General features: G+C 31.2%; 2 protein-coding genes across 4 annotated transcripts in view; both read left to right on the top strand.

Moving 5' to 3' along the window:
• The first annotated feature begins 137 nt into the window (after positions 1–137).
• LOC148611962 (mitoguardin 2-like) lies at positions 138–20,632 on the top strand. 2 transcript variants are annotated; one of them, XM_088593012.1, is made up of 13 exons: positions 138–239; positions 2,644–2,854; positions 3,819–3,992; positions 4,656–4,747; positions 5,700–5,921; positions 7,990–8,102; positions 10,819–10,891; positions 11,960–12,046; positions 12,396–12,494; positions 12,744–12,878; positions 13,965–14,018; positions 16,260–16,376; positions 16,874–20,632. In XM_088593012.1, the coding sequence occupies exons 2-13, from the start codon at positions 2,650–2,652 to the stop codon at positions 17,009–17,011; spliced, it is 1,509 nt and encodes a 502-aa protein (XP_088449138.1). In that variant the 5' UTR covers positions 138–239; positions 2,644–2,649; the 3' UTR covers positions 17,012–20,632. The 2 variants fall into 2 exon arrangements, with proteins under 2 accessions (XP_088449138.1, XP_088449139.1); XM_088593013.1 differs by lacking the exon at positions 138–239 and adding an exon at positions 1,823–1,934.
• A 776-nt stretch (positions 20,633–21,408) lies between these two features.
• LOC148611961 (ral guanine nucleotide dissociation stimulator-like 1) overlaps positions 21,409–23,542 on the top strand; it is a 39,072-nt gene continuing 36,938 nt past the window's right edge. The window contains exon 1 of one of the 2 annotated variants that reach the window (XM_088593009.1): positions 21,409–21,574. In XM_088593009.1, coding sequence (XP_088449135.1) covers positions 21,548–21,574 — 27 coding nt within the window. In that variant the 5' untranslated portion in view covers positions 21,409–21,547. The remainder of the gene's footprint in view (positions 21,575–23,542) is intronic. The other variant, XM_088593007.1, reaches the window with a different exon arrangement.

Raw genomic sequence — 23,542 nt, 5'->3', positions numbered from 1 at the left:
CAGACAGTGTAGAAAATACTTTATGCCATATATTCATAATTTGATACAAACAGAAGTTTGTTTGTAGGTATAGATATTCTTAATTATTTTCCGGAAATACGACCGATGTTGGGAATGTTTTATAATTGCTTGTTTGCAGTTACCTCCCTTTGTAGTTTCATTTTATGTTGATTAACTTCATCTTATGTTTATAACGCTGAATTCTGATATGTTAAGCAAAAACATATGACCATATATAGGTAATTTATAACCCAATATAAATTTTAACTTATAATTCCTGGGATAATTATAAAGAATACTATTAAAAGTCGCTACTTAACTTGGTCTTGCAGTTGCAGACACTGGGGTCCTTTAACATTAATAACAACTCTATTTCGTGTTGCAAATTGTTCCACCTGATTATACCACAATTTACCAGAAACAACAATATATAATTTAATTTGGAGGTTTAGGGCACTATAAAATCATGTTTAACCCACCATTGGCATCCCAATTGGAAATGTTTGTAAGTAAGTAACTAAAGCTGCATTAACTGTCATTTTCGTAAATTTTTGTTTCTGATGAAATATACCTTAACTTTTAATTATTTCTAGTAAATTGTACTTTTCCTGTATAACTTCATTTGATATCCACAAATAAAATGCATTAAATACATGAAATGGGTGTCTGTATATTTATTGTCTTGTAAGACAAAAAATCAACCTAGATAAATTTGTATGCATGTGACTTCTGGTGACCTTAATCCGTGCACATGCTGTAAGGGTCACTTCTTTAATAGTAATAAATCTGGTTGCAAAGCGAAAGTGGTTATTCAATGGTAAGGAAGACCAACAGACTCAAATCGTAAAAGAAAAAAGTTCGAATATAACGCAAGGACCCTTTTTAAATTTACCTATTGTGATATAATGTAGCCCAAATATGGTCATTATTAATTTGAAAACGAATCAAGAAGTAGATGAAATGATTGAAAACAAAACACGTGCTTACCTGTGTATCCCTTATTGATATTTTTCACAAAGGTTAAAGTATTTTTAACCCAGGTGAATGTCCTGTTGGCAATTTTCAGAAGTGATGTCGTAAAATAATTAGATCAGAGCTATCGATCTTCGATGATTAAAAGAAAAACCTTTTCACAATATTCTGTAGGTATTATCGACATTTATTGCTTCAATTGCATTACTACTAACTTATTTCATTGAATCAGCAAATTTCAGTAGAATCAAAACTGAACAAATTTGGCAGCTAATGCAGCTTTAAGTTTAAAGTCAGGTTAAAGAGTACATATTACAAATAACATAAGCTCTCTGGAGCTTTTATACCAACTATATATAGACTATATATAGGCATACAAACATCAAACATGTTTAAAAAACATACATGCATGCAGATATATACAAACATAAAAAAGACATGTATGATACACATGGCATAGAGTGAAACATATAAAGCACTATCATAATACACACATAAGTTATAGGAATTATTCTTAATTGACGAAAGATCTTGTAAAAATATTGGACTTTCAGTATGATTGATCTTAGATATTTCAATGCTTATTGATTTTAAGGGATGGGAGTAGTGATTTTTCAAGCAACTTTTCGTAGGGAGAATTTTTGTCCTAAATACAAATCTAGGAGCTCTTTCTTGAATTTTCTCAATCTTTTTAGTGTTTGCCTCTGAGTAAAAGTGCCAGGTAGAGGGACAAGTTAAATTTGACATAATGAAAGATTTGTAAATAGTTATCTTGCTCAGACGGTTTAAGTGATGACCGATTCAATTGAGAACATTAAGCAATTTGCTTCCATTGCAGTTGTGTCCAACACCCTACATGTACTGTTCATAGGAGCTATGCTCATAGACATAAAGCACATCACCGAAGAGAAGCTTCTTATGATAGGATAACCTTGCTATAAGGTTACTTAAAGCATAAATAAGTAAGAATTAAGGCTTCTGTTCTTGGTTTTGTTGATAAATTTTTCCATTGTGAAATAGTAAGTAAATTTTGTATGCATGAACATAAAGAGGGCGGATCCTGGATTTCAGGTTAGGGACAGTGTAAATATAGTCAAGCGAAGCTAAGCTTAAAGTTTTGAGTGGTATTATTAGTGAAAAATCAAGTTATCATGCAAACAATTTTTTTCCCAATTTTAGAGAGGGATATGACTAGTACACCATTCCTTGGATCTGTTTGTTTAGATCTAGAATTATTGTCAGAAAAAATTCAAAATATGCTGTTAAGATATAAATATGTTTTCATAAAGTTTTAAAAAGATTTTTTTGGAGTTTGCTTTTGTATTTTAATGTTTTTGGAATGTGAAATTGATTGAACTACATTGTACATGTAAAATGTTAATATTTTAGAGATACTGAATAAAAAATTATTTAGGTTTTCATTCATGTACATGTATTTCTCTGTATCTTTTTTTTTTGTTAAGCTTTTGTGGTCCATTTTTTCCACTTTTTTCATAATTTGTAGTTGTTTTCAGTTATGACATGTAGGTGTTTCTTGGCTGATTTGTTTTGATCTTCTTTTCAGATAATGTTTAACCTGGTGCTGAATAACTTCATAGATGAAATGCAGAGATTTTTAAATATACATGCAGTTTTATTTCCTAATTTGTCTTTTACATGTATGTATTTCAGGTCAAAATGTCATCTAAATGGCCTGTCCAGTTTCCAATATTGACATTACCAGTTAACAGGGGAAGAGTTGTTACTACAGTATCCTTAGGGCTGGCAATATTGGGTGTTATTACTGCATATTTTCGTTGGAGAAGACGAGGACAGAAGTCAGCTCGACAGGTACCTGATGGCAGTGAGCACAGTACTAGATTAAATGGTTACTTAAATGGAGGTATAAATAAGTTTTACAGCTAGTTGAGATTGATCAGTTCCAATTTCAATACAAATCTAGGTAGGCTACTGAGTAGTTTAAATAGCTCTCTAGGTAGAAATTAGACTTATATTATACCAATGTATACTACTTAAATACCACTGAACACCTGCACGATCTTTTGGACACTGCCTTTCAAGTTTGAATAGCTGTCAATTATGATGACCTTTTGAAATTGGAACTGGTCTATTTCAACTAGCTGTACTCTGGATAAGTAAGAATTTCCTTTCAAGCCAATCTACAAGTAGCCAGTAATTAAAAACCTGTCTTGCTCTTTAGCTACAGAGTTTGCAAAAAAAAAGTTGGCCCTGTTGACTGTCCAGATTCACCAAATTTTGGCATAATTTGTTAGGAACCGTAATTGTGAACTTTCCGGTAGAGATGTTAGATTGGATTGACAGAATTTTTTAAAGGACCATGTAAGGCATATCAGTTTTCATGAACTTTGGAGCTAGACTGTTTGGTTAGACTTGATGTGTAAGAGTTGATGCATGACATGTTTGAATGAAAAAAAAATCAACTTAGTTTAATTTATTTACAATGCAAATTTCACTCAAAATGTAGATTTTATACAAATGTGTTAGTTAAGTTAGCTAAGATCAGGATTGTGTGTTAAGAAAAAAACTACTTTTCACCAATTTTGTTTAAAACTTTGTGATTTGAGAGTTCTTATTCTTAACAGATAACTAACTAATGTTATTACATGTACTACAAAGTATTCTTAGCATACTTTACCTGTATTTATTAAGAAAAAATAGTTTTATACATTTTTGCCTTACTTTCAAGTTTTTACTGGAAATTTAGTCCAAGGCTTTCTTTACTGAACCAAATGAAGTCATTTCTAGACCAAAGTACTAACCAATGGAAATGAAAAACGCAGTACCACAAATTTTGTATAGACTGTTATATGTATATATAATTTCAGATGTTTCTATGGGAAAAGGGAAGCATGCTGATAGTCCATCAGGCAGTTCTACCTTGTCCAGACATAAGGCTCAGTTTGGATCGATGTCCAGCCTAGCTGCCTCATCTGTATCTACTGTTACTCATACAGCTATAGATACAGCTTCGCTGTCTCCTATACAACTATGCCAGTTAGGTAACTTCTATTGTTACGTAGAAGTCTTTGTAAGAATCATGCAAAATCTGAAAAATGTGATACACCCAAAAAAAAGAGGCTACATATTTTTTTGTAATTAAGTTGTTTTATGGGTTTACATTATGAAATGTGTAATTATTCATTCCAAACTGTCTGCTCTTAGAAGATAATCAACATTGAAAATCCAATAGATTCTATTTTATTTGAATGTCATTTACACAGTTATCTCCCTTAATTTTGAATTGTACAGTACATTCTATATAATTTTTATCTGGGTTATATCAAACACCGAATGTTACTGTTTACTATGGCAATTCAAATAAAATTTAAAAAATAAACATACATGTATGTAGGCTTTTCACCCATGAATCACATTTTGCATGATTCTTAGCTTGAATGCTACTTATTACCTAGTTATTACCTAGTGGTAATTTCCAGATCAAGCAGTACTGTGCCCTTACTCTTGACTCCAAATCCTGATGATATAACTCTGCCTCTGTGTGACTCCCCATGTGACAATGAGTTATATCTGCTTTATAATCATTATGCAAATACATAAAATACATGTCTGCCAAGTGACATGAAAACAATGAAACAAATTTGTGTTAATGAAATATACAGCTTGTTGATTATAAATTGTCATTAATGACATGTTATTTTCAGGGTTTGAAACATTGCAGAATGCAGTCAACTACTGGGAGGATGCTACAATGAAATTATCTTTTACAGAGGACCAAACAAAACCAGCTATACAGGTTAATTACTTTATCACATTTATTTAAGGATTGATTATAATTTTTTACCAGGTTATGCAAAATAACCAACATTGGGACAGAATATGCTTCATGAATGGCAAGGCAACTGTCGACAAAAATATACTGAAGTGTCAATGATAGGTGAAATAGTAACAGGAAACATACGCTATACATACACAATATAGCAAACCGAATAAATACAATCACACATAAAAACTGAAGATAAAAAAAAAACGAGACATCACACAAAACGTAAAGCACTAGCAATATGAAATTCCACAAAAACCAAGAATGACATCAGGTGTTCCGGAAGGGTAAGCATATCCTGTTTTACCAGCCGTACCTGTCACATTACAAGTGAGTAAAATCCAGTTAGAGTATAGTTACAATGATGTAGCTCTCCCAACACACTTTGTCTTGGTGGAGTCACAAAGAGGTTCCATTGATAACTATTTAGCAACTTCAGGTGCGTTTCACACTTGAGCAATACCATTCAATTTGACAAAGTTTCGTGATGTAAATGATATGGAAGTAGTGTAAAGTCACCAGACATGGACAAATCAGATGTAGGAGATAAATATAATCACTTTATACATAGGACAACTCAATAAGTGTGTTAATTAAAATCAGTAGCCTTGATGAGGGGGCATTTTATAGATTAATAAGGCCAACTAAAATATCCACAAATCAAATATGGAATAAATAGTTGTTAACCTTAAGTTTCAATTAAATTCAACATTAGAAATAATATCAGATAGGGAAAACTTTCATTATTATGTAGGACATATACATTTTGCATTCAGTATTTTTTTTTGTGATACATGTACATGTATTTATTTTTTTTAAAATAGTATAAAAAGCTCTGACATTTTTTGTGATTTATTAACTTTTCAGAGTAGAATTTCCAGTAAAACTATCTTACTTGATTTTGGTTTATTTTTACAAATGTCAGGATGCTGAGACTGCTGCACTTCACCACCAGTTAGAAAGGTTGTTGGACTCCGCCTACAGAATGATTGACAGTTATGAACGTCAGTGTGAGAGGCAGGCAGATCAGGTGGCATTTGACTCGGCCATCACAGCCTTTGCTTCAGAGATGGACAGAATGTCAGAGAGAAAGAGTCTTGACACTGGGTCTATTAGTGACCAGGATTCATTTGTATCAGCAACTGATGTAATTTATTACTAATTATAGAATAATTAACTGGAATAAGTACATAAGCAAAACATAATCAGCAGTTAAGTACCATTCTGTGTAAGAATCAGGCAATCTAGGAAACAGTCAAAATGCTATTTAGATGTTTCCTGAAGCATCTGTATTTTTTTATATATTTTTGATTGCTTATATAGGGGAATAGTGCAGGAAAATTTTCCCTTCATTTTTTCAAAGTGCATTTCAACTAAACTTGACAAATCAATATCTCTAGAAGGCAAACTTAACAAACACTTTAATTGTTATTTCTGGGGGTTATGATGTAAAAATACTTGGATAATGCAATAAAATCTCTACGTTTTTGACAACTGGAACCAAACTTGTTATGAATGTTCATTGGGGTATCCTGCATAGAACTGATGTGGGGTCTTTTGATTCTTCAAAAAACATGGCACATTAGGTTTAGCCAAATTCTGACAGGGTAGAAGTATTCAGCATGATGAGATCTGTCCATGGTCAAATTTTCGTGTCAATCTTATAAGCCATGTTGGAGTTATTGCCCTTTTTTGATGTTTTTTTGCTATTTTTTATGTTATTTCTTTGAAACATCTTCTCCTCTGACACTACTTGATCAGCTGGAACCAAACTTGAAATGAATGTTTCTTAGGGTATCCTGCATAGAACTGATGTGGAGTCTTTTGATTCATAAAAAAACATGGCTGCCATTACTAAAAATAGAACATAGGGGTCAGACAGTAGTTTTTTGCATACATCTCCAAAGCTGTTAGCTTTAGCCCAAGCACTGATGAGATCTATCAGTGGTCAAATTTTAATCTGATAAGCCATGTTGGAGTTATTGACCTTCAACATTTTTTTGCTATTTTTAATGTTATTTCTTTAAAAAATTTTCTCTTCTGACACCACTTGACTGACTGGAACCAAACTTGGTATGAATGTTCCTTGGGGTATCTTGCATGCAACTTTTGTCAGGATTTTTGATTTGTCAACAAACATGGCCGTCATTACCAAAAATAGAACATATGGGTCAGACCGTATCTTTTCACATATATCTCCAAAACTGCAAGGTTTAGCCAATTTTTTTCTCATTTTCTGAATTGATCCTCATTATAAGGCCTAGAAATGTCTCCAGGGATCAAAGTTGTCAGACAATTCCTTGTAAGAGATATTGCCTTTGAAAGGTGAAAATAAGATATTTTTTTTAAGTTTTCAGCCAATATCTTAGAAACTATGATAGGTAGAAAGAAACTTTCAATTACTGATATGATCCTTATGATAAGTACTACCTAAATCTTCTTGAATCAAAATTGTTGGACATCTCCTGTTGAATTTATTGCCTTTGAACGGCAAAATTTAACAATGAAAGCAATTCAAGTTCCTGGGAGCCACAGCTTATACACATTTTACCTGATTCTTAGACAGAGGAGTACTTAAATCTCCTAACCTTCTTTGCACAATAATTAATTTTTATGTATTCATGATAATTAATTGATTATCATAATTATTATATAGATTTTCTCAATGATTTATTTCTATTTTCAAATAAGGTTTAAATTTTGTGGTTGGTAGATTGATATTCCTAATCATCAGTCACATAAAATAAAATTGATGTAAGACGAATGTGTTATGATGTTTTGGTACCGAAAGTCTGAGAGTGAAATTTCAGAATTTATTTCACATGTGAATTATCTAAATTTATTACGTGGGGAACATTTGATAGATTACTGCTATCTGTATAATAATTTGTATAAACTTTCATTACTCTGAGGTTATGGTATAAAATAAATGTTTTAATGAAGTAACATCAATTGATAACTATTGAACAGGTCATACTCCTGGTATGTGCAGTAATATATTTAAATATTTATTCATAAGTTATACAGAGTCTAAATTAATCGTAATGTATTTCAAAGGCACAAAATGAGCAGCAAGGATTTAAAAAAATTTAAGTAAAGACATTTTTTAATTTGAATAATAATAAAGCCTGAAACTAACCAAAGACAATTTAAACACCCTAAAAAGTGTGCTTTTTGTCACTATTACTGTATACATTTTGTACATAAATTTTTAGATGGCAAACTTATCAGATTTAGACAACCACAGAGAGATGTTTCAACATCTACCCTTGTATGAAGCTGGTCTGTTAGAACTTAAACATGGCAGTATTACTTGTAGAACACTGAGGTAAGCCTTTTTTTCCTCTTACAAATCGTGGAGGTAGACCTAGGCTAAGGGACACAACTATTACAAATCATTGCAATGTTTGCATTTTCCATCAATCTCATGTAAGCATCTAAGTAACTCGAGTAATATCATTCTGTTTTAAACAAAAGCTTGATATGCTTTGGTGAAATTTAATATAATTCAAACATATCACTGATTTCAAGAGTTATGCCCCTTACCCTAGGTCTACCTCCTTAAATACCGAACTGTTTTGTATTACAAAAAGGAAAATTGTTCTTTTCATTAGAAAAATGTAAGAAACATTTTCAGAGTGCATGTTTTATATAGTTAGGTACCCTTTAACAAACAAACAATATTAAAATAAGTGAGTGAGCTTTTATAAAAGTGTTGATATTGAACGTTAATCAAAACTAACGAAAGTCAGTTGTTGTTCTGCTGTAACCTCTGTAGTAAAGGTCATTGTTAATATTCAGTTAGTAATGCACACCAAGTTTGTCTTTTGCCATAACAATAGCTGATATAACATAAATCCCCTTTCTTGGAGCTGTGAATTCACCTGTTTGTATGATATAGCCATTGCCAATATTTATCCTGACATCGTTAAATTTAATTACATCATTTAGAGCTTTAAGAATGACATTTTTTGTCAGCATTGCATGAAGTACTGGTCCGTTCTCTGTAAGAAAATACCAAAAGTAGTTATTTTTATGAATAAAAAAATCAGTCAATAGTAAATAAAGAGTAATTCAACTTTCATCAGATATACATGTACATGTAGTCATGAAAAATATGGTCAATATAGTGAAATAATTTTTGGTTAAATAAGAAAATTACTGAGATAATGTAGGTTTATTAATCTAAATTAAGATAGTTTTTGCTATGTTAAAAGTCCTTAACTATTTCTGGTATATGATATTCCTGGATTTTTTAAGTTCATCACCATATGGAGAAGATACTGTGTTATGCATGCTGATTTCCCAGAAAGTAGGAGTCTTTGTAAGAATCATGCAAATTCTGTAATACATGTATGTGATACAATTTTGTAATATGTGATACACCCCAAAAAGGCTACACATTTTTATTTTTTTAGTGAGTTGCTTTATAGGTCTGTATTATGAAATGTATAATTATTAGTTCCAACCTGTCATTTACAGAGTTATCTCCCTTAATTTTATATAATTTTCATCTCCTAAGAACACAGGTTATATGAATAGCCACTTGTTAATTTATGTTAACTATAACATTTTAAACAAAATATCAAAAATAAAAATATGTATGCTTTCCAACCATGTATCACATTTTGCATGTTTCTTAGCTGGAGTGTTACTTAAACATTTTCTATTTGATACAATAATAAAATTTTTGATTGTGAAAGATGATTATACATGTTAAAATACCCTTAGAAAAAAACTTTAAAATACAATTTATTACAATAATCTTTCGTGTGACTTTTTATTATTAAAAAGCATGCACTTTTGCAGTGTTTTCATCAGGAACAGGCTGGAGGCCAATTTGCATACTTCAAACACCTGTCTGGCCGGTTCAAGTGGACAAAATTACATATCATTCAATACAAAATTAATAGATTAGACCTGTTCAAATTTTTATTTGACCATTTAGGAGAAAAAATAGTGAAAACACTGCTCTTGCAAGGCTTGTAAGTTGGCTTATGACTATGTAAACTAATACATTTTTATGGTAGATTCATTTTAAGATGCTCTAATGAATGCAATTGGTAAACATCAAACAACCCTTAAGCTAGAAACACCCAGTGCTGGAATATATTTCATGCAAAATCTAAGTTTTTCTACTGAGGCCACAATTCAAAATGTGTTGTTTCCCCTCTCCTAACATTACATCACAGAACAGGGTAGGTAGGTAGGTAGGCTCAAAGCACTTTTTTCATAGGTGCATGGTATATGATCCATGTGGAGAAATGAATTACAAGAAAAAATAATCAAAAGATTAAAAGGCATAAAAACTTTTTGGGTTAGGATCATTTACAGTGGGTAGGTAGAGAGAGGGGAAAGAAATAAGGTTTTTTTGTACTTGGTCTGATTGTTTTTTCTTTACCACCTGGGAATATAAAATCAATTTGATTAGTATTTTCAACAACTGAAATTTTGGATGAAATGTTTCAAACAACAAAATTTGAAAATAAATATTTTACTACTTTAAAATTTACTGTTCCTTCCTATGCAATGTGCTTTTGTCCCTTGCATCTCACCACAGACAAAAACCAGTAGAAGGATCTGGTTCATCATTGATTCAGTTGAGTTGACCTGAACCAAAGTGCCAGTTGTTACTGAATAAAAGAGATAATACTTTGTGAAACCTGATATTAAAATGACTTGTTTGCATGTATAATCAAGTTTCTGGTCATCGAAAAATCATAGACTTTTTTTGCAGATATTTTTTTCAGTACATCCATCGTGATATTATAAATGCACTCGAAAATATATGTAAACATTGGAATTACTTGACAGACTTCATATTATTAAATTTGAGTTGAAATACAACTTTTTTTTAAATTATGTTTTAATTTAAGAGACGGCCACTCAATATGATTTTCTCAGTAATATAAACATTAGAACTTTTTATTTGCAGTTGTCAGAATTCCAGAAAATTCTTACATTAAAAAATATGTGATATATATTGTATGTTGTTTGAATGAAAACTATAAGTACCATTATAATTGTCTGTTTATACTTTGTAGGACTGAAATGACTCATTGTTTATCAGACACTGAATTCCTTGCCAAGTTACATTGCCTGAGACTGGCTATGGAGGTAGATGTTCTTAATATATAATAAATATTGACAAAAAAAACTGAAGTGTCAGCTGTGAGATAATTCATATATGTCAAAATCCTAAAACATGGCCTAAATAATAAAATGTGAAGACATGAAGCAAAGACAATCTACATGTTAAAACTTTGTCAGTGCAATTCCTAAACTAGAGAATGTATACTCCTTATTTCCAGGATTTCATCAATGTAATTTCTATTTGTGATTTGAAACACTGTCTCAAGATTTTTACATTATGAAAATGGGGATTTGTAAGATGTACCAAACCTCTGTATCAAATTTGTCACCCATGGTCACCTCATGGACTTCAATACAAGGGAAACTGAAGTGGTCTGCATCAAGAATTTTTTTTTAAATACTGTTTAGAAATGATTGCCCTTATGTACATGCAATTAGGTTATTTCCCAAAATTGCAATTTTCATGCTCTTTTTCCCAGTTGCACGTTCTCCAGATCCCTTCCCCAAAATAGTAGGAAAAATCATTATGAAACTGTGTCAGCACAACTCTTAAACCACTCAAGGGATTTTCATGAAATTTTACAGGAAGGTTGGGTATCTTATGTAGATGTTCATAAGGAATATAGTCGATGTCAGAGGACTTCAAAGGGAGATAATCTAACTTAAGGGTTTTACATGTTAAAACATGTTCAGCACAACTCTTCCTTAACCACTCTAGGGATTTTGATGAAATTTTACAGGAAGGTTGGACATCTTATGTAGATGTTCATTAGGAATATAGTCGCTGTCAGAGGACTTCAAAGGGAGATAATCTAACTTAAGGGTTTTACATGTTAAAACATGTTCAGCACAACTCTTTCTTAACCACTCAAGGGATTTTGATGAAATTTTATTTGTATGTCAGGCATCATATTCAGATGTGCGTAGAGGAATATTGTTTATGTTAGAAGATTCCGAAGGGAGATGATTTAACTTAAAGGCTATACATTTAACTCAGTCATTTGAAGAGGTATCTGCTTGGTGCACTTGCTCACAGTATTTCAAGTTGTACAAGCAACTTGTTTTTTTTTTTAAATTCTTCTTGTTTTTCAGATTATATTCAAGAACAATACCAATAAAGAATATTTTAAGAAAATGGGAAAACAGATTATAGGGGATATGATGATCAAAGCTGAAAGGGTATACTTGTCATTTCATATTTAGAACTTACTGCTAATTGCTAATTTTGTTTTCAATGTCGGCACTTGACCAATCAGAGTATGTAGTGATCTGCATCTGTTATACTATTGGCTTCCAGATGATGATTGAAAAATCTGCCAATCATATCTTCTCTAACTTAATCACTTTTATAGACTATAAAAAAGGTAAAGTTTACAGTAATTGTGGGGTATTGGTATGTTAGGTTTAAATGTTCAGGAATTAGTGCTCTTTTCATCTCAAAATTTGAAATGCAAGTAAGTCTTCAATCACCAGATCATCGTATTTTTTATTTCATTAAGTTGTGACAAATTGTATGTATGTAATTCAGGATCCAGAGGAGTTCTATCAGGCCTATGATGAGATGATGGATTATGTTCAGAAATCTAGTAATTGGCCACAGATGGAAGAGGAACTAAAGGGAAGAGGAGTAAGTTATTTATCATTCTCTAGCGACCCTTTAAACACTCTAGAACTAACATTCTTCAATGGATTTTTACAAAACTTAGTATGTTGTAAGTTCTATACAAATCAGGTATTCTTTTGTGTTTCAATGTCACTAATCAAGGTTATAGCTGGAACATAAAAATTCCAGGATCACATTTTCACACCTTTAGGGGATTTTACACTTTACCTTGTTCTTGTCTGATTGTATTGGTTATAATTTCTTTGATTTCAGGTGAAATGTTTTACATTTTATGACATTGTATTAGATTTTATACTGATGGATGCATTTGATGACTTGAGCAACCCCCCTACATCAGTGGTTACAGTTGTACAAAACAGATGGTTGTCAAATGGTTTTAAGGAAACCGTAAGTTTATAAACTCAAATTTTGAAGAAAAAAAAAGAAGACATTTAAATTATTAAAGTACTCATTAGTAGTAGAATATTGTTCTTTTTTACTTGAAATGTATGTACTCTATTTGTAGCATTGTTTGAAATTGATTTTAAATACTCCTCCACCTAAGAATCAGGCAAAATGTATATAAGGTGTGGCACATGAAGAAAAAATACACAGATATTTTATTGCATTATCCAAGTATTTATACCTCATAACCTCAACAAATTATTTATAAGTGTTTGTAAAGTGTGCGTTTTTAAGGTATTGATAGGTCAAATTTAGTTGAAATGCACTATGAAAAAATGGCAGGAAATTTTCCCAAAGTTTTTCCTTATATAAGCAGTCAAAAAATATCTACATCACCAATGCTTCAGGAGAAATTTAAATAGCTAAATAGTTGTTTTCTAGATGTATTTGAATATGTTTGAGGCAAAAAAGACCAAATCGAGAATTATGATGTGCCACGCCTTGCCTGATTCTTACACAGAATGGTACTTAAGTCATTAAGTCAGTATGATTTACAGCCACAAAAAGTGTCAGTGGTTTACATTTACTGATACATGCACTCTGTTTTATTGATATCATAAGAATGTTCCAAATTTTTCTGTAAGATGAAAATTAATTTTTACTCATTCCAAAGGGTATGTTGGGTTTATATTAAATTGCACCTGTAATTAAACTTTGTCAAAATTCATAAAGAAATTTGGGGTGTGCTGACTCTGCTATTAAAAACTTTTTTGCAGTTCATGCAACCACCCTCAAACCTATATGTTCAATGTGAGGGTTTATCAAAAATTGCATAAATTTTTTTTTTATGTTATTTTATACATTAATGACATGATCGCTCAATCTGTAATGACTATGTTTTGAAATAGTATTATACCAATAAGTCTTTTTAAGCTGATATGCTAATATTTTTGCTGTGAATTGACAGGGCCAGAATCTTGCATAAGGGAACACTTTCCTATAAAGTGGCACATAGATTTCTGATCAAGTGTAATGTAATTAAAGATCAAATAAATTTAGATACATGTATGTACCATATCTATTGTTTAGGCTTTGTCCACAGCTGTTTGGTCAGTTTTAAAAGCAAAGAGAAGAATGCTAAAAGTAAGTAGGAAGTACTTTTACTCCACATTACTGTAACAGTATTAATTTTCGCAATGTACTAATTTTCGCTATTTTCGTGGTGGACAGAAAAGTGCGAAAAATTGTACCTGCAAAATTGATTTTTAACACTATAGAACACTTGAATAAAGGCTACATATTTTATTTTTGTAATTGAGTGGTTTTATGGGTATACTATGAAATGTGTAATTATTCATTCAAATCTGCCTGCTCTTAGGAGATAATCAACATTGAAAATGTAATAGATTATATTGTATTTGAGTGTCATTTACAGAGTTATCTTCCTCAATTTTGAATTCTACTGTACATTCTATAAGATTTTTATCTCCTAAGAACACAGGTTATATGAAAAACTGAATGTTAATTTCTGTTTACTATGGCAATTCAAACAAAATATCAAAAATAAATATATGTATGCTTTTTACCCATGAATCACATTTTGCATGATTCTTTGTTGGAATGCTATTTAAATTGTGCTCAGTTCGGACAGTGTTTGGTGTACCAAGGTTCACAATACATTTAAATTGATATGGACTTTAAAAAGTGTCTGGTTTACACAGGTTACTCTGGGTTTTGTTTGGACAAGTTTCACTGTATTTTAGACATTCCACCATTAACAGACTCATAATTAAAAAATTACCAATTTTGACTGCACATAATAATAAAGGTTCCATGATTTGAACTGCTTTGATTTGATTATGTAAGTTTTATGGAACATGTTCAAGATTGCAATCATATACATATGAAATATAGAAGTCTATAGAGTATGTTATTGTAAGGGATGTTCCATTAAAACATATTAGGTTCAGGGGAAAGGCACTTTTTACATATGTATATGGGTGGTTGTAAAAAAATTGAAAAATTGATAGAAATATAGACTTAGCTTTGCTTAAATATACTAGCTTAAATTTACCTCTATGGTGAATAAGGCACGGATCATTAATATCCTTAAAGGGGGCCTGGGATTTGAAATTTGTTTTTGTTAAAGCGCAAAGTTTTTATTTGAAAACCTGCCTTGTTAGGTATTGGGTAATATACAGATTATTATTATTTTTTTTTATCAATGGATGAGTAAATTTTTTTTTAAAAAGTTCCAAGGCCCACCATGACTAATAAAATGATCAGTGAGTAAGTGCCTCCCAGAGATACCTTATATGTTTCATTGGAATTGCTTCTGGAACAGGAATCTGTTGCTACAAGATTGAAGTCATCACTACAGAAGTTTTATGGTCGTCATCATGAACTCGTGGATCGTTATGGTGTATCCATCAGCACCATGAAAACTGATTTATTCAATGGGTCATAGTTTTCCTTTCCTCATTTGTCTACCCCGACTTGACTTTTTATGAGCAATTGGCAGGTGTTTCTAGAAAAGCAGAGGACGCTTACCCTACTGGTGCACCTGGTCCATGCTCCCAGTTTTTAGTGGAGTCCGAGTTGCTCATTTACTTTTGTTACTTTGTATGTATAATTTTAGTTACTTTATGTTCTTTGTTGTGTGTGTCTGTTTTCCATGTCTGGTCTTTGTCCCTGGATTACATTCTTTTGATTACCGCTATAACCTTGGTTCCCTTGATTACTCTCTAATTGTTGATTTTAATAAGATTGAGGATATGGATATTTTCTTAAATTACAGCATTGGAATTTATTTTATCTTTTAAGCTCACTTGGCCATAGGACATCTGAGCTGTTGCCATCACTTGGTGTCAGCTGTTGTCATAGTTTACTCTTACAGGTTTTCAAACATCTTCTCTAGAACTACTCGACTGAATTAAGTGAAACTTGGTAGAATTGTGTCTTAGGATATCTTGCACAAAGTTTATGCTTCATGTTTGTTTTTGATCCATAGAAGAACATGACTGATTTTACTAAAAATTGAGAACTGGGTCAAACTGTAGTTTTTTTTGTAAATATCTGCATAACTGTAATGAATAGCTTAATTATTAGGAGAAAAAAAATCTTCAACTCTGAAACTTCAGATCAGAATTCAATGAAACTTGGTAGGATTTTTCCTTGAGGTATCTTGCATTGAGTTAATGCATTGATTTTTTATCCATCTGGAAAAAAATGTCCACTGCTAGAAAAAAAAAAAAGAAAAAGAAAGGGGTCAAAGAGTATGGTGAGGAATTCAGGTTCTTTAGATGTACCATTTTGTTGATAAAGTCTTAAACACCTGCACACAATTGTGTGTCACCTTCCTTATTCCTGTGTTTTGTTTTACAGATACCAGATGGTTTTATAAAGAGGTTTTATAATATATCAGAACACACAAGTCCAGTTTTAGCGTGGGGTTTTCTGGGACCAGAGTCGCCATTAAAGGAAATCTGTCTCTACTTTAAAGTAAGAATTCTGTATCAGTGGCAGTGATTGCAAAAGGCAGTTGCGATGGGCCCATTGAAGCTGAAAATGTCCCATTAAAATCTTCATTATTTGTAAAAGAAAATGATTGAAAATAGACTTTTTAATAAAGAATCTTTCCAGACCCCTGAAAAAAAAAAACAAACAAAAAAAACAAAACACTAGTAAACAAACTTTCATGATTATGAACAAAAATTGTTTCCTTTATGAAGTGTGTTATCATTTCAAGAAAATTATCTTTTATCCAAAAGTAAATTATTTCATCGGTAAAACTTTATCTAGCTACATATAAAACAATAGTTTCTCATATCTACATAAATAGATGAATAAATCTCTTCAAATTCTTAGTAAAATTCTCACTTAAAATATACCAGGTACACAATATTCCTTGTTGTTTAATGAAGCATTGAGTTATATAAAATTAATTTTATTATTTGTTTAAATATCTAACATTAGCTTTGTTTATTTTTTTTTCACAGGATATAGTGTTAGGATTTATCTGTGATATCTTCAGTTTTGACAAGTGTAGATATACAACTCTTGATGATCTTGCTGAAGACATTGTAAAGTTAAGTAAGATTCGATGTGAAGATGCTGCAATAAGACTTGCTAGCTAGAGTTTTTTTATGTTTATATTTCTCAATGTTTGTACTTTTACTTGTTTTGTCTGAATGACATTAAAATATTTAGACTGGTTATATGGTAAGGTAGGATGTAGAATGTAGAACTTTGGAAGTGCTGTTACCGTAATCTTTATGGAAGTTGTATTCAGAATATTAATCTCCCATTGACATATAAAATTTGATCATAAAATCAACTAACTTTAAATGTAAGCATTTAATTTATCATAATAATTATAATTATACGTAATCCAGGAAAGTTTTGCCATACTACAAAAAGGGGGTTTTTGTTGATACAAGTATCCTCACAGTATAACTTTCTGTATATATAGCTGACTTTAGTATTAAATCCTGTATTGTCACCCATTAGCTTAATTTCTGTATGAAATTAAGACACTGCCAATTGTAGAGGTAATTTGTGGTGCAGAAAAAAATCATTGAACAAACAATGCTGTAAGAATTACTTGCCCTATATTTTTAGGTAAGTTTAGTCCTTTGTGCTTACTGATGTGTATTTTGGAGAAAGCCATGTAATAGTCTCCAATTTAATCTCCAATTTCAAGAAGTAAAATGCTTGTAATGTGCCAATTTCATGAACAATCTATATAATTCTCATCTCAGAAGTATAACTATTGAAAACTATTAAGACTGATTATGTGGTCTGTAAATGCTTAAGAAGAAGAAATAATTTTAACAAATAAATTATTTAACATGCATGAATCACCTCCTGTTTGATGTTTATAACGACTGTGACTTAATTTTGTATTAATCTACCTCAAATACAAAGATTTAGGCTCAAAAAAGATTTATTGAAGGGGAATGTCTACTAAGTATGTTTGCGTATTAAGGCAGTCAACCCACTAGATTTGATACTGTCCATAATCTTTCTTACTAATTTATCTACCAATTAGATTTACTGCTTTGTACTGTAATAGGTTGTGTAAGTCTCATCCCATGACTCTGTTGTTTAATTAGAATGGGTCCTCATCTACCATTCAAATGCACGGACATTCGTCGTTAATATTGTGTTGAGTTCAATATTGAAATCAACACGTCTTTTTTGTGTGAAAAATACTGATGATAAATGACAAATATCATATTCTACATGATTAAATATTAAGAAAGGCATAAAATAGAAGATTTTGCATTGTTATGCAGCGTTTCAAGATCCTCGAAGTATACAATGAAATGTAGATTGGATTTCAATACATTCTACGACAGAGATTTCAGAAAGGAAGATGAAACTAGATTGAGACTTACAAACCCTATATCATTTCAGTAATGAAATCTTTGGAAATAAAATTTTTATTTGTATTTTTTTTCTGAGTTTTTTCAGGGTCTGTTCAATTGGTCAGTTGTTCTCATCCTGAATTGCATATGATATCTGCCATAGGACATTAAACTATAATCAATCAGTCAAGATAAAATAAATAAAAATGACAACATCTTTTCTAACAGTAAAAATGGTCATATTTAATTATAAAAAAGACCATTGTGTATTATATTATTAAATACTAACACCCATACTGGAGTCACCTTGTCAACCTTTCTGTCAATCTGTTTATTTTGTTCACACTTTTGTATAATTTTCCATTGAAGCTTAGCATCTACATGACATTTTTTTAATGTTTTTTATGCCATCAGCTGATGACTTGTACTGTGTCTTGCCTTTCTAGCTTTCCACTCTGCTTCCTATTTACCATGCAACTTAGAATTTTTCAAGTTTGCCAACTACTACTGGGAATAACCATGGCAAAATGACAAGTGGAACCTGTTGTTGGTTGTGTTTTTATTGCACAATTTACTAAGCTAAAATGTCATTGATTTTTAGTTAGAATTTTGTAATGTACATGAAATTGAACTTATATACATGTAAATTACTAGAAGGGGATGTAAGTTCATTGTTTTGCAACTTGTCAAGTACTTAATTTTATTTATAAGTACTTAATTTTGTATAAAAAAAACTATTAAGCAGCAGTAAGAATCATGCAGATTCTGTAATATTTGATACACCCTTGTTTTTTAAGTTGCTTTATGGGTATATATGATCAAATGTGTAATTACACGTTCCAATCTGTCGGGTCACAGGAGATGATTCTCATGGAAAATCCAATAGATTCTGTCGTATTTCTGTGTCTTTTACAGAGTCATCTCCCTTAATTTTGAATTCTAGAATACATATCTCCTAAGACCTAGGGTTATATGAAAAGCCACATATTAATTTCTGTTTACTATAACATTATAAACAAAATATCAAAAATAAAAATATGTTGGCTTTCCAACCATGTATCACATTTTGCATGATTCTTAGGTTGAGTGTTACTTAATCATTTTAATTGCTTCCTTATTGCTTGTACAAGGCACTAATACATGTATTCACAATTGTTTATTATGTGCATTTTATCATAAACGATACTGATGTTGACTTTGTACTTAATATCACCAGTATGTTGTTGCTTACATTTGCTCACATTTATGAAGTACAGTTGAGATAATTGAGTTTTAATTGATTTGACACTTCTGTGTTATGTTGGAAAAAGACAAGAAAGTCAGAGAAATATTATCATTACCATGACATAATGTCATATTTTATATTGAGAATACTACAATGGGAGTACTACTGACATTGCTAGTAATAATCCTTTTTTTATGTATAAAAAATAAATATTCCAGGGTGCTTCTTTAAACATAATGGTAATAATATTTACATGTATTATACTTCAGTACTTATTTTACTATACAAAAGTATTACAGTAGTTATGTTGTTTCATTCTTTTAAGTTGTCTAGATAACAATACCCTTCCTGGTGAAATAGTTTTGAATATTTTCCTTCTATGGTAAATTTCACAATCAAATTTCCCAGACTTTTTTTTTGTTTGATTCATTTCATTAGTTTAAATTGAATGATGTCATGAGTAGTTTTTTCAGTATAATAAACACTTATTAACTGGATATGAGGGTAATAGCAGCTTTCTTGTACCCTACGTACTAATTATTGTCCTCGGCATTGCCTCGGAAGATAGTTAGTACCTCAGGGACAATAAAACTGTTATTACCCTCGAACCCAGTCAATAAGTGTATACTCACTATACTGATACTCATTTGTTACATAGAAACAGCAACTTGTCCTTTTTTCTAGTATAGTAATACAGGGTTATTTCATGAATACTCGGGAATATTATCCAGAGTAGAATTATATATTGCACAAGTTTACGAGTTTACAGTAAACATTTTTCTTGTAAACTATTTTCAGTTAGGTAAGTACCTGAACGGTTTAACTAAGTGTTTATGTACTTACTCTGGCTCTAATAAATCAAATAATTTGAATTTGAAGAATTCTGCTGTCCAGTGTTCCAATTTGATAGTAAACCAGTCTCTCAGATTACAAAAAAGTATAAAGTCAAAAATATGAAAAAGGACTATTGTCTAACATCTCTTATTTTGAGATGTAGACATAATAAAAAAATGAAATGAAATTTGTAGATTTATATAGACAGTACATTAATAAATAGTTGTTGATTTTTTGTTTTTATTCTTATACTTGATAATTGTTATTTGTCTTGTACTCCAGTGTAAGTGTTTTTAAAAAATACTCTTGTCAATAAAAATAGAGCTGTTTACTGTTTTTTGTTGATTAACTCCCACAGAAGAAAACTTATGGTGAAATGATGTAAAAAAGGGAACTCTTTTTTACCTTTAAAATGATACAAGTCTTATACTTTTTGATAATGAAGACTGAAGATGAAAAATTGAAATGGCTGGATATATTTGTAAATCTGTGAGCACCCTTAATTTTCTATTAGACTTCATCAGGAAAATAGTTACAGTTCTAGTATATGATGATTTGAAGCACACTGGCTATAGCTTATCAATTGTGAAATAGTTGTGGCTAGTTGAGAAGCACATGTACCTCGACAGATTTCAACAATTATGGGTTAAGTTAGGCTGATCTGACTGACAGTTTTGACCCAGAATGTTGATTAATTGAATTTCAAGCTGAAAACTTACAAACTTGAAGTTTAGTGATCATTCATCTATTTGTTCCATCTAAACCTACAACAACAAAAAAAAATTGTGAATTTTTTTTTGGCAAACTAGTGATATCGAAAATCATGATGTGTGAGTAATTTCTCAATTATATAAATATTCCATTTGGGTTTCTTTTTGGGTAGTTTTTTATACATTTTATTTTACAGTAAGTTATAAAAAAATAACTTTAACTATGTGCCAACCAATTATTTTTACGTTATATATGTATATATTTACGATTTTTCTTTATTTTAAACACTTTTTCACCCGCTCAACGGCTTAACGGGGAATTTCGTCTGCATATGTATGATTGCATTGCAAACTTTCGGCGGAATGTACCGAGTTGATCCGGAAATTAATTATTATCATGAACCGGAAATAGATAGTAGACACTTGCAGAAACCAAAACAATGAAGATATGATAGAAAAAAACTTGCTTTTAACATAATGATGTGAAAAAAGCGGAATCTCTTACTGATGAAGGACTAAAGTGATGTCAGAGGAATGGCCTTGGGACACCAAGAGGGCCAGGTAATTATTTAATGCCGACAGTTTTATTTTCTCAATAACGATCTCTCTCACTTTCAGCATGCATTTTAGTATTTTTACAAGTTGCTGGAGCGATTGAGGTGATGTTGATTTCTCAAGTTTTACTTTCTCCCAGGCTTTGCATAATTCTTGCTGTTATTCAGTACCTTCTGTAATGTCTAGATGACAACATTGACCGGGAAAAATGAAAATATTTGCCGGGCTTAATCATAACATTGATGTCAGATTTTATTTGAAAAATAACAATATTGACATTTTTGTCCATGTACATTTGTAATTACAGACCGTTTTCACAGTCAAATATGAATAGGAAAAGTGAGCACAAACAAGGAGAATTTTTTGTTCATTTGTAACAGCAAGGATGCAGAAACATGCAGATACAGTACACTCGCAGCATAGTCTGATCAATAACATATACATTTTGTACCTGGCTTGCTACTTACGTAGGAATCCTGTGAATTTGATTCTGCTATTTTAAATAATGTACAATTCAACAATTAATTAATTTGGAGTAGGCATTGCCTATATTAGCAAGCACCATACTTGTCAGTGTGAGACTCATTAAAACCCCTTAGGCACAAAAAGGAAGAGGGGCTCATCAGACGAGAATATATTGGACAAGTGCAGTATTTTTAATCATATTTCAACAACAAGCAAAATCAATAATAATATTAAAAAATCTGCTTTGTTAAATAATGGGGGAAATGTAGAAATCGTTTTTAAGTTCTTTTTAATAAATGAGTAAAAATATTGTTTTTCCAAAATTTTGAACATATTTTTTTTCAAAAAAGATCCCAACCACCACCCCCATTGCTCTCAAAATGATTGATGACTTAGAAGCACTTCAACTTAATTTTCCATTTTTTTATGAGCATCTCTAGATTAGTGTGTCTTTTAAATTTGTATAGACACAGGAAATATTACAGTTCTTGAAGGACATTTACAATACTTTACACACGTCTTGGGCTGTAAACAAAATTCAGATGAAACTGACAGTATATATGAAAATCCCAAAAGAATGATTGCTTTTCCTATCTAAGAAAAGCAACATGTATACTGGGATTTAAATAATACAGTCAGAGTATTATTTTTTCTGAAATGGGTTACATGTACATGTATGTTCTTGATAACAGTATAACAGGGGAGATACATGTATGTACATCCATGTTTTTAAAACTTATCATGTTCACTTCTTATGATAAGCAATAAAAACATAAAGACTCAATAACTATCAGAAAAGCTGAAGTTATTTTTACTCGAACATAATCTTAACCTATATGTTTTTATTTGTTTGACTTAAGGAAACAATGAATTTTCTCTGTAAGGACAGTCTTTTTTTGTTATTTTTGACACATGATTTTTTTTTCATCTGTATATTAGGGAACAAATAGTACATATAAATTGTAATAATCATAGAGCTCACAGTCACACTGCTTTGTGGTGCTCGCTAATGAATTCTTATGTCTGGTAAAATTTACTTGTCCACCTTGACAGGACGAGATGATAGTAGAAAAAGTAATATACCTGTCTCGTAAAATATTTACTTTTAATTAGTGCTTGAAAAATATAAGTGTGTGTAAAAAAAAAACAATCTAATTTGTTATGTGACCGCAAAATTGTGAACATATTATGTTATGATGCTGTCATCATTGTAAACTTTTTTGTTTCTGTGCGAGAACTCAAGTTGTAGCGAACCAAGTGTCATGAAATTTAAATACATGTACAAAATGAAAATTGTTACTAGCTGATGGAGGAAGCTTGCTATTTAATTTTAAACTGAAGTCACTTACCCCTACTGTTCTGCAGAAAAGGGGCCAAAAGGGATAGAAACATGTGCCAGTCTAGAATTTCCATTGTCAGACACTGTTTTGGGCTTGCTTTAGCTCACCACATCATAATGTCTATATAGACCCTTTTGTCGTAACTGCTTGGTAGTCTGAGATGGAGCCT

This window comes from Perna viridis, chromosome 7 (genome assembly GCF_037379345.1).
Source record: "Perna viridis isolate PV_CMFRI_1.1 ecotype Kerala chromosome 7, ASM3737934v1, whole genome shotgun sequence".
Classification (NCBI taxonomy): Eukaryota; Metazoa; Mollusca; class Bivalvia; order Mytilida; family Mytilidae; genus Perna; species Perna viridis.
This window is presented reverse-complemented; position numbering and strand designations above follow the sequence as displayed.

Bases quoted from the DNA above. Each gene is read 5' to 3' on its own strand.
- LOC148611962 (XM_088593012.1), top strand. From the start codon at position 2,650: ATGTCATCTAAATGGCCTGTCCAGTTTCCAATATTGACATTACCAGTT. The intron at 12,879-13,964 runs GTAAGTTTATAA...TCTATTGTTTAG, and splicing joins CAAATGGTTTTAAGGAAACC to GCTTTGTCCACAGCTGTTTG. The intron at 16,377-16,873 runs GTAAGAATTCTG...TTTTTTTCACAG, and splicing joins AAATCTGTCTCTACTTTAAA to GATATAGTGTTAGGATTTAT.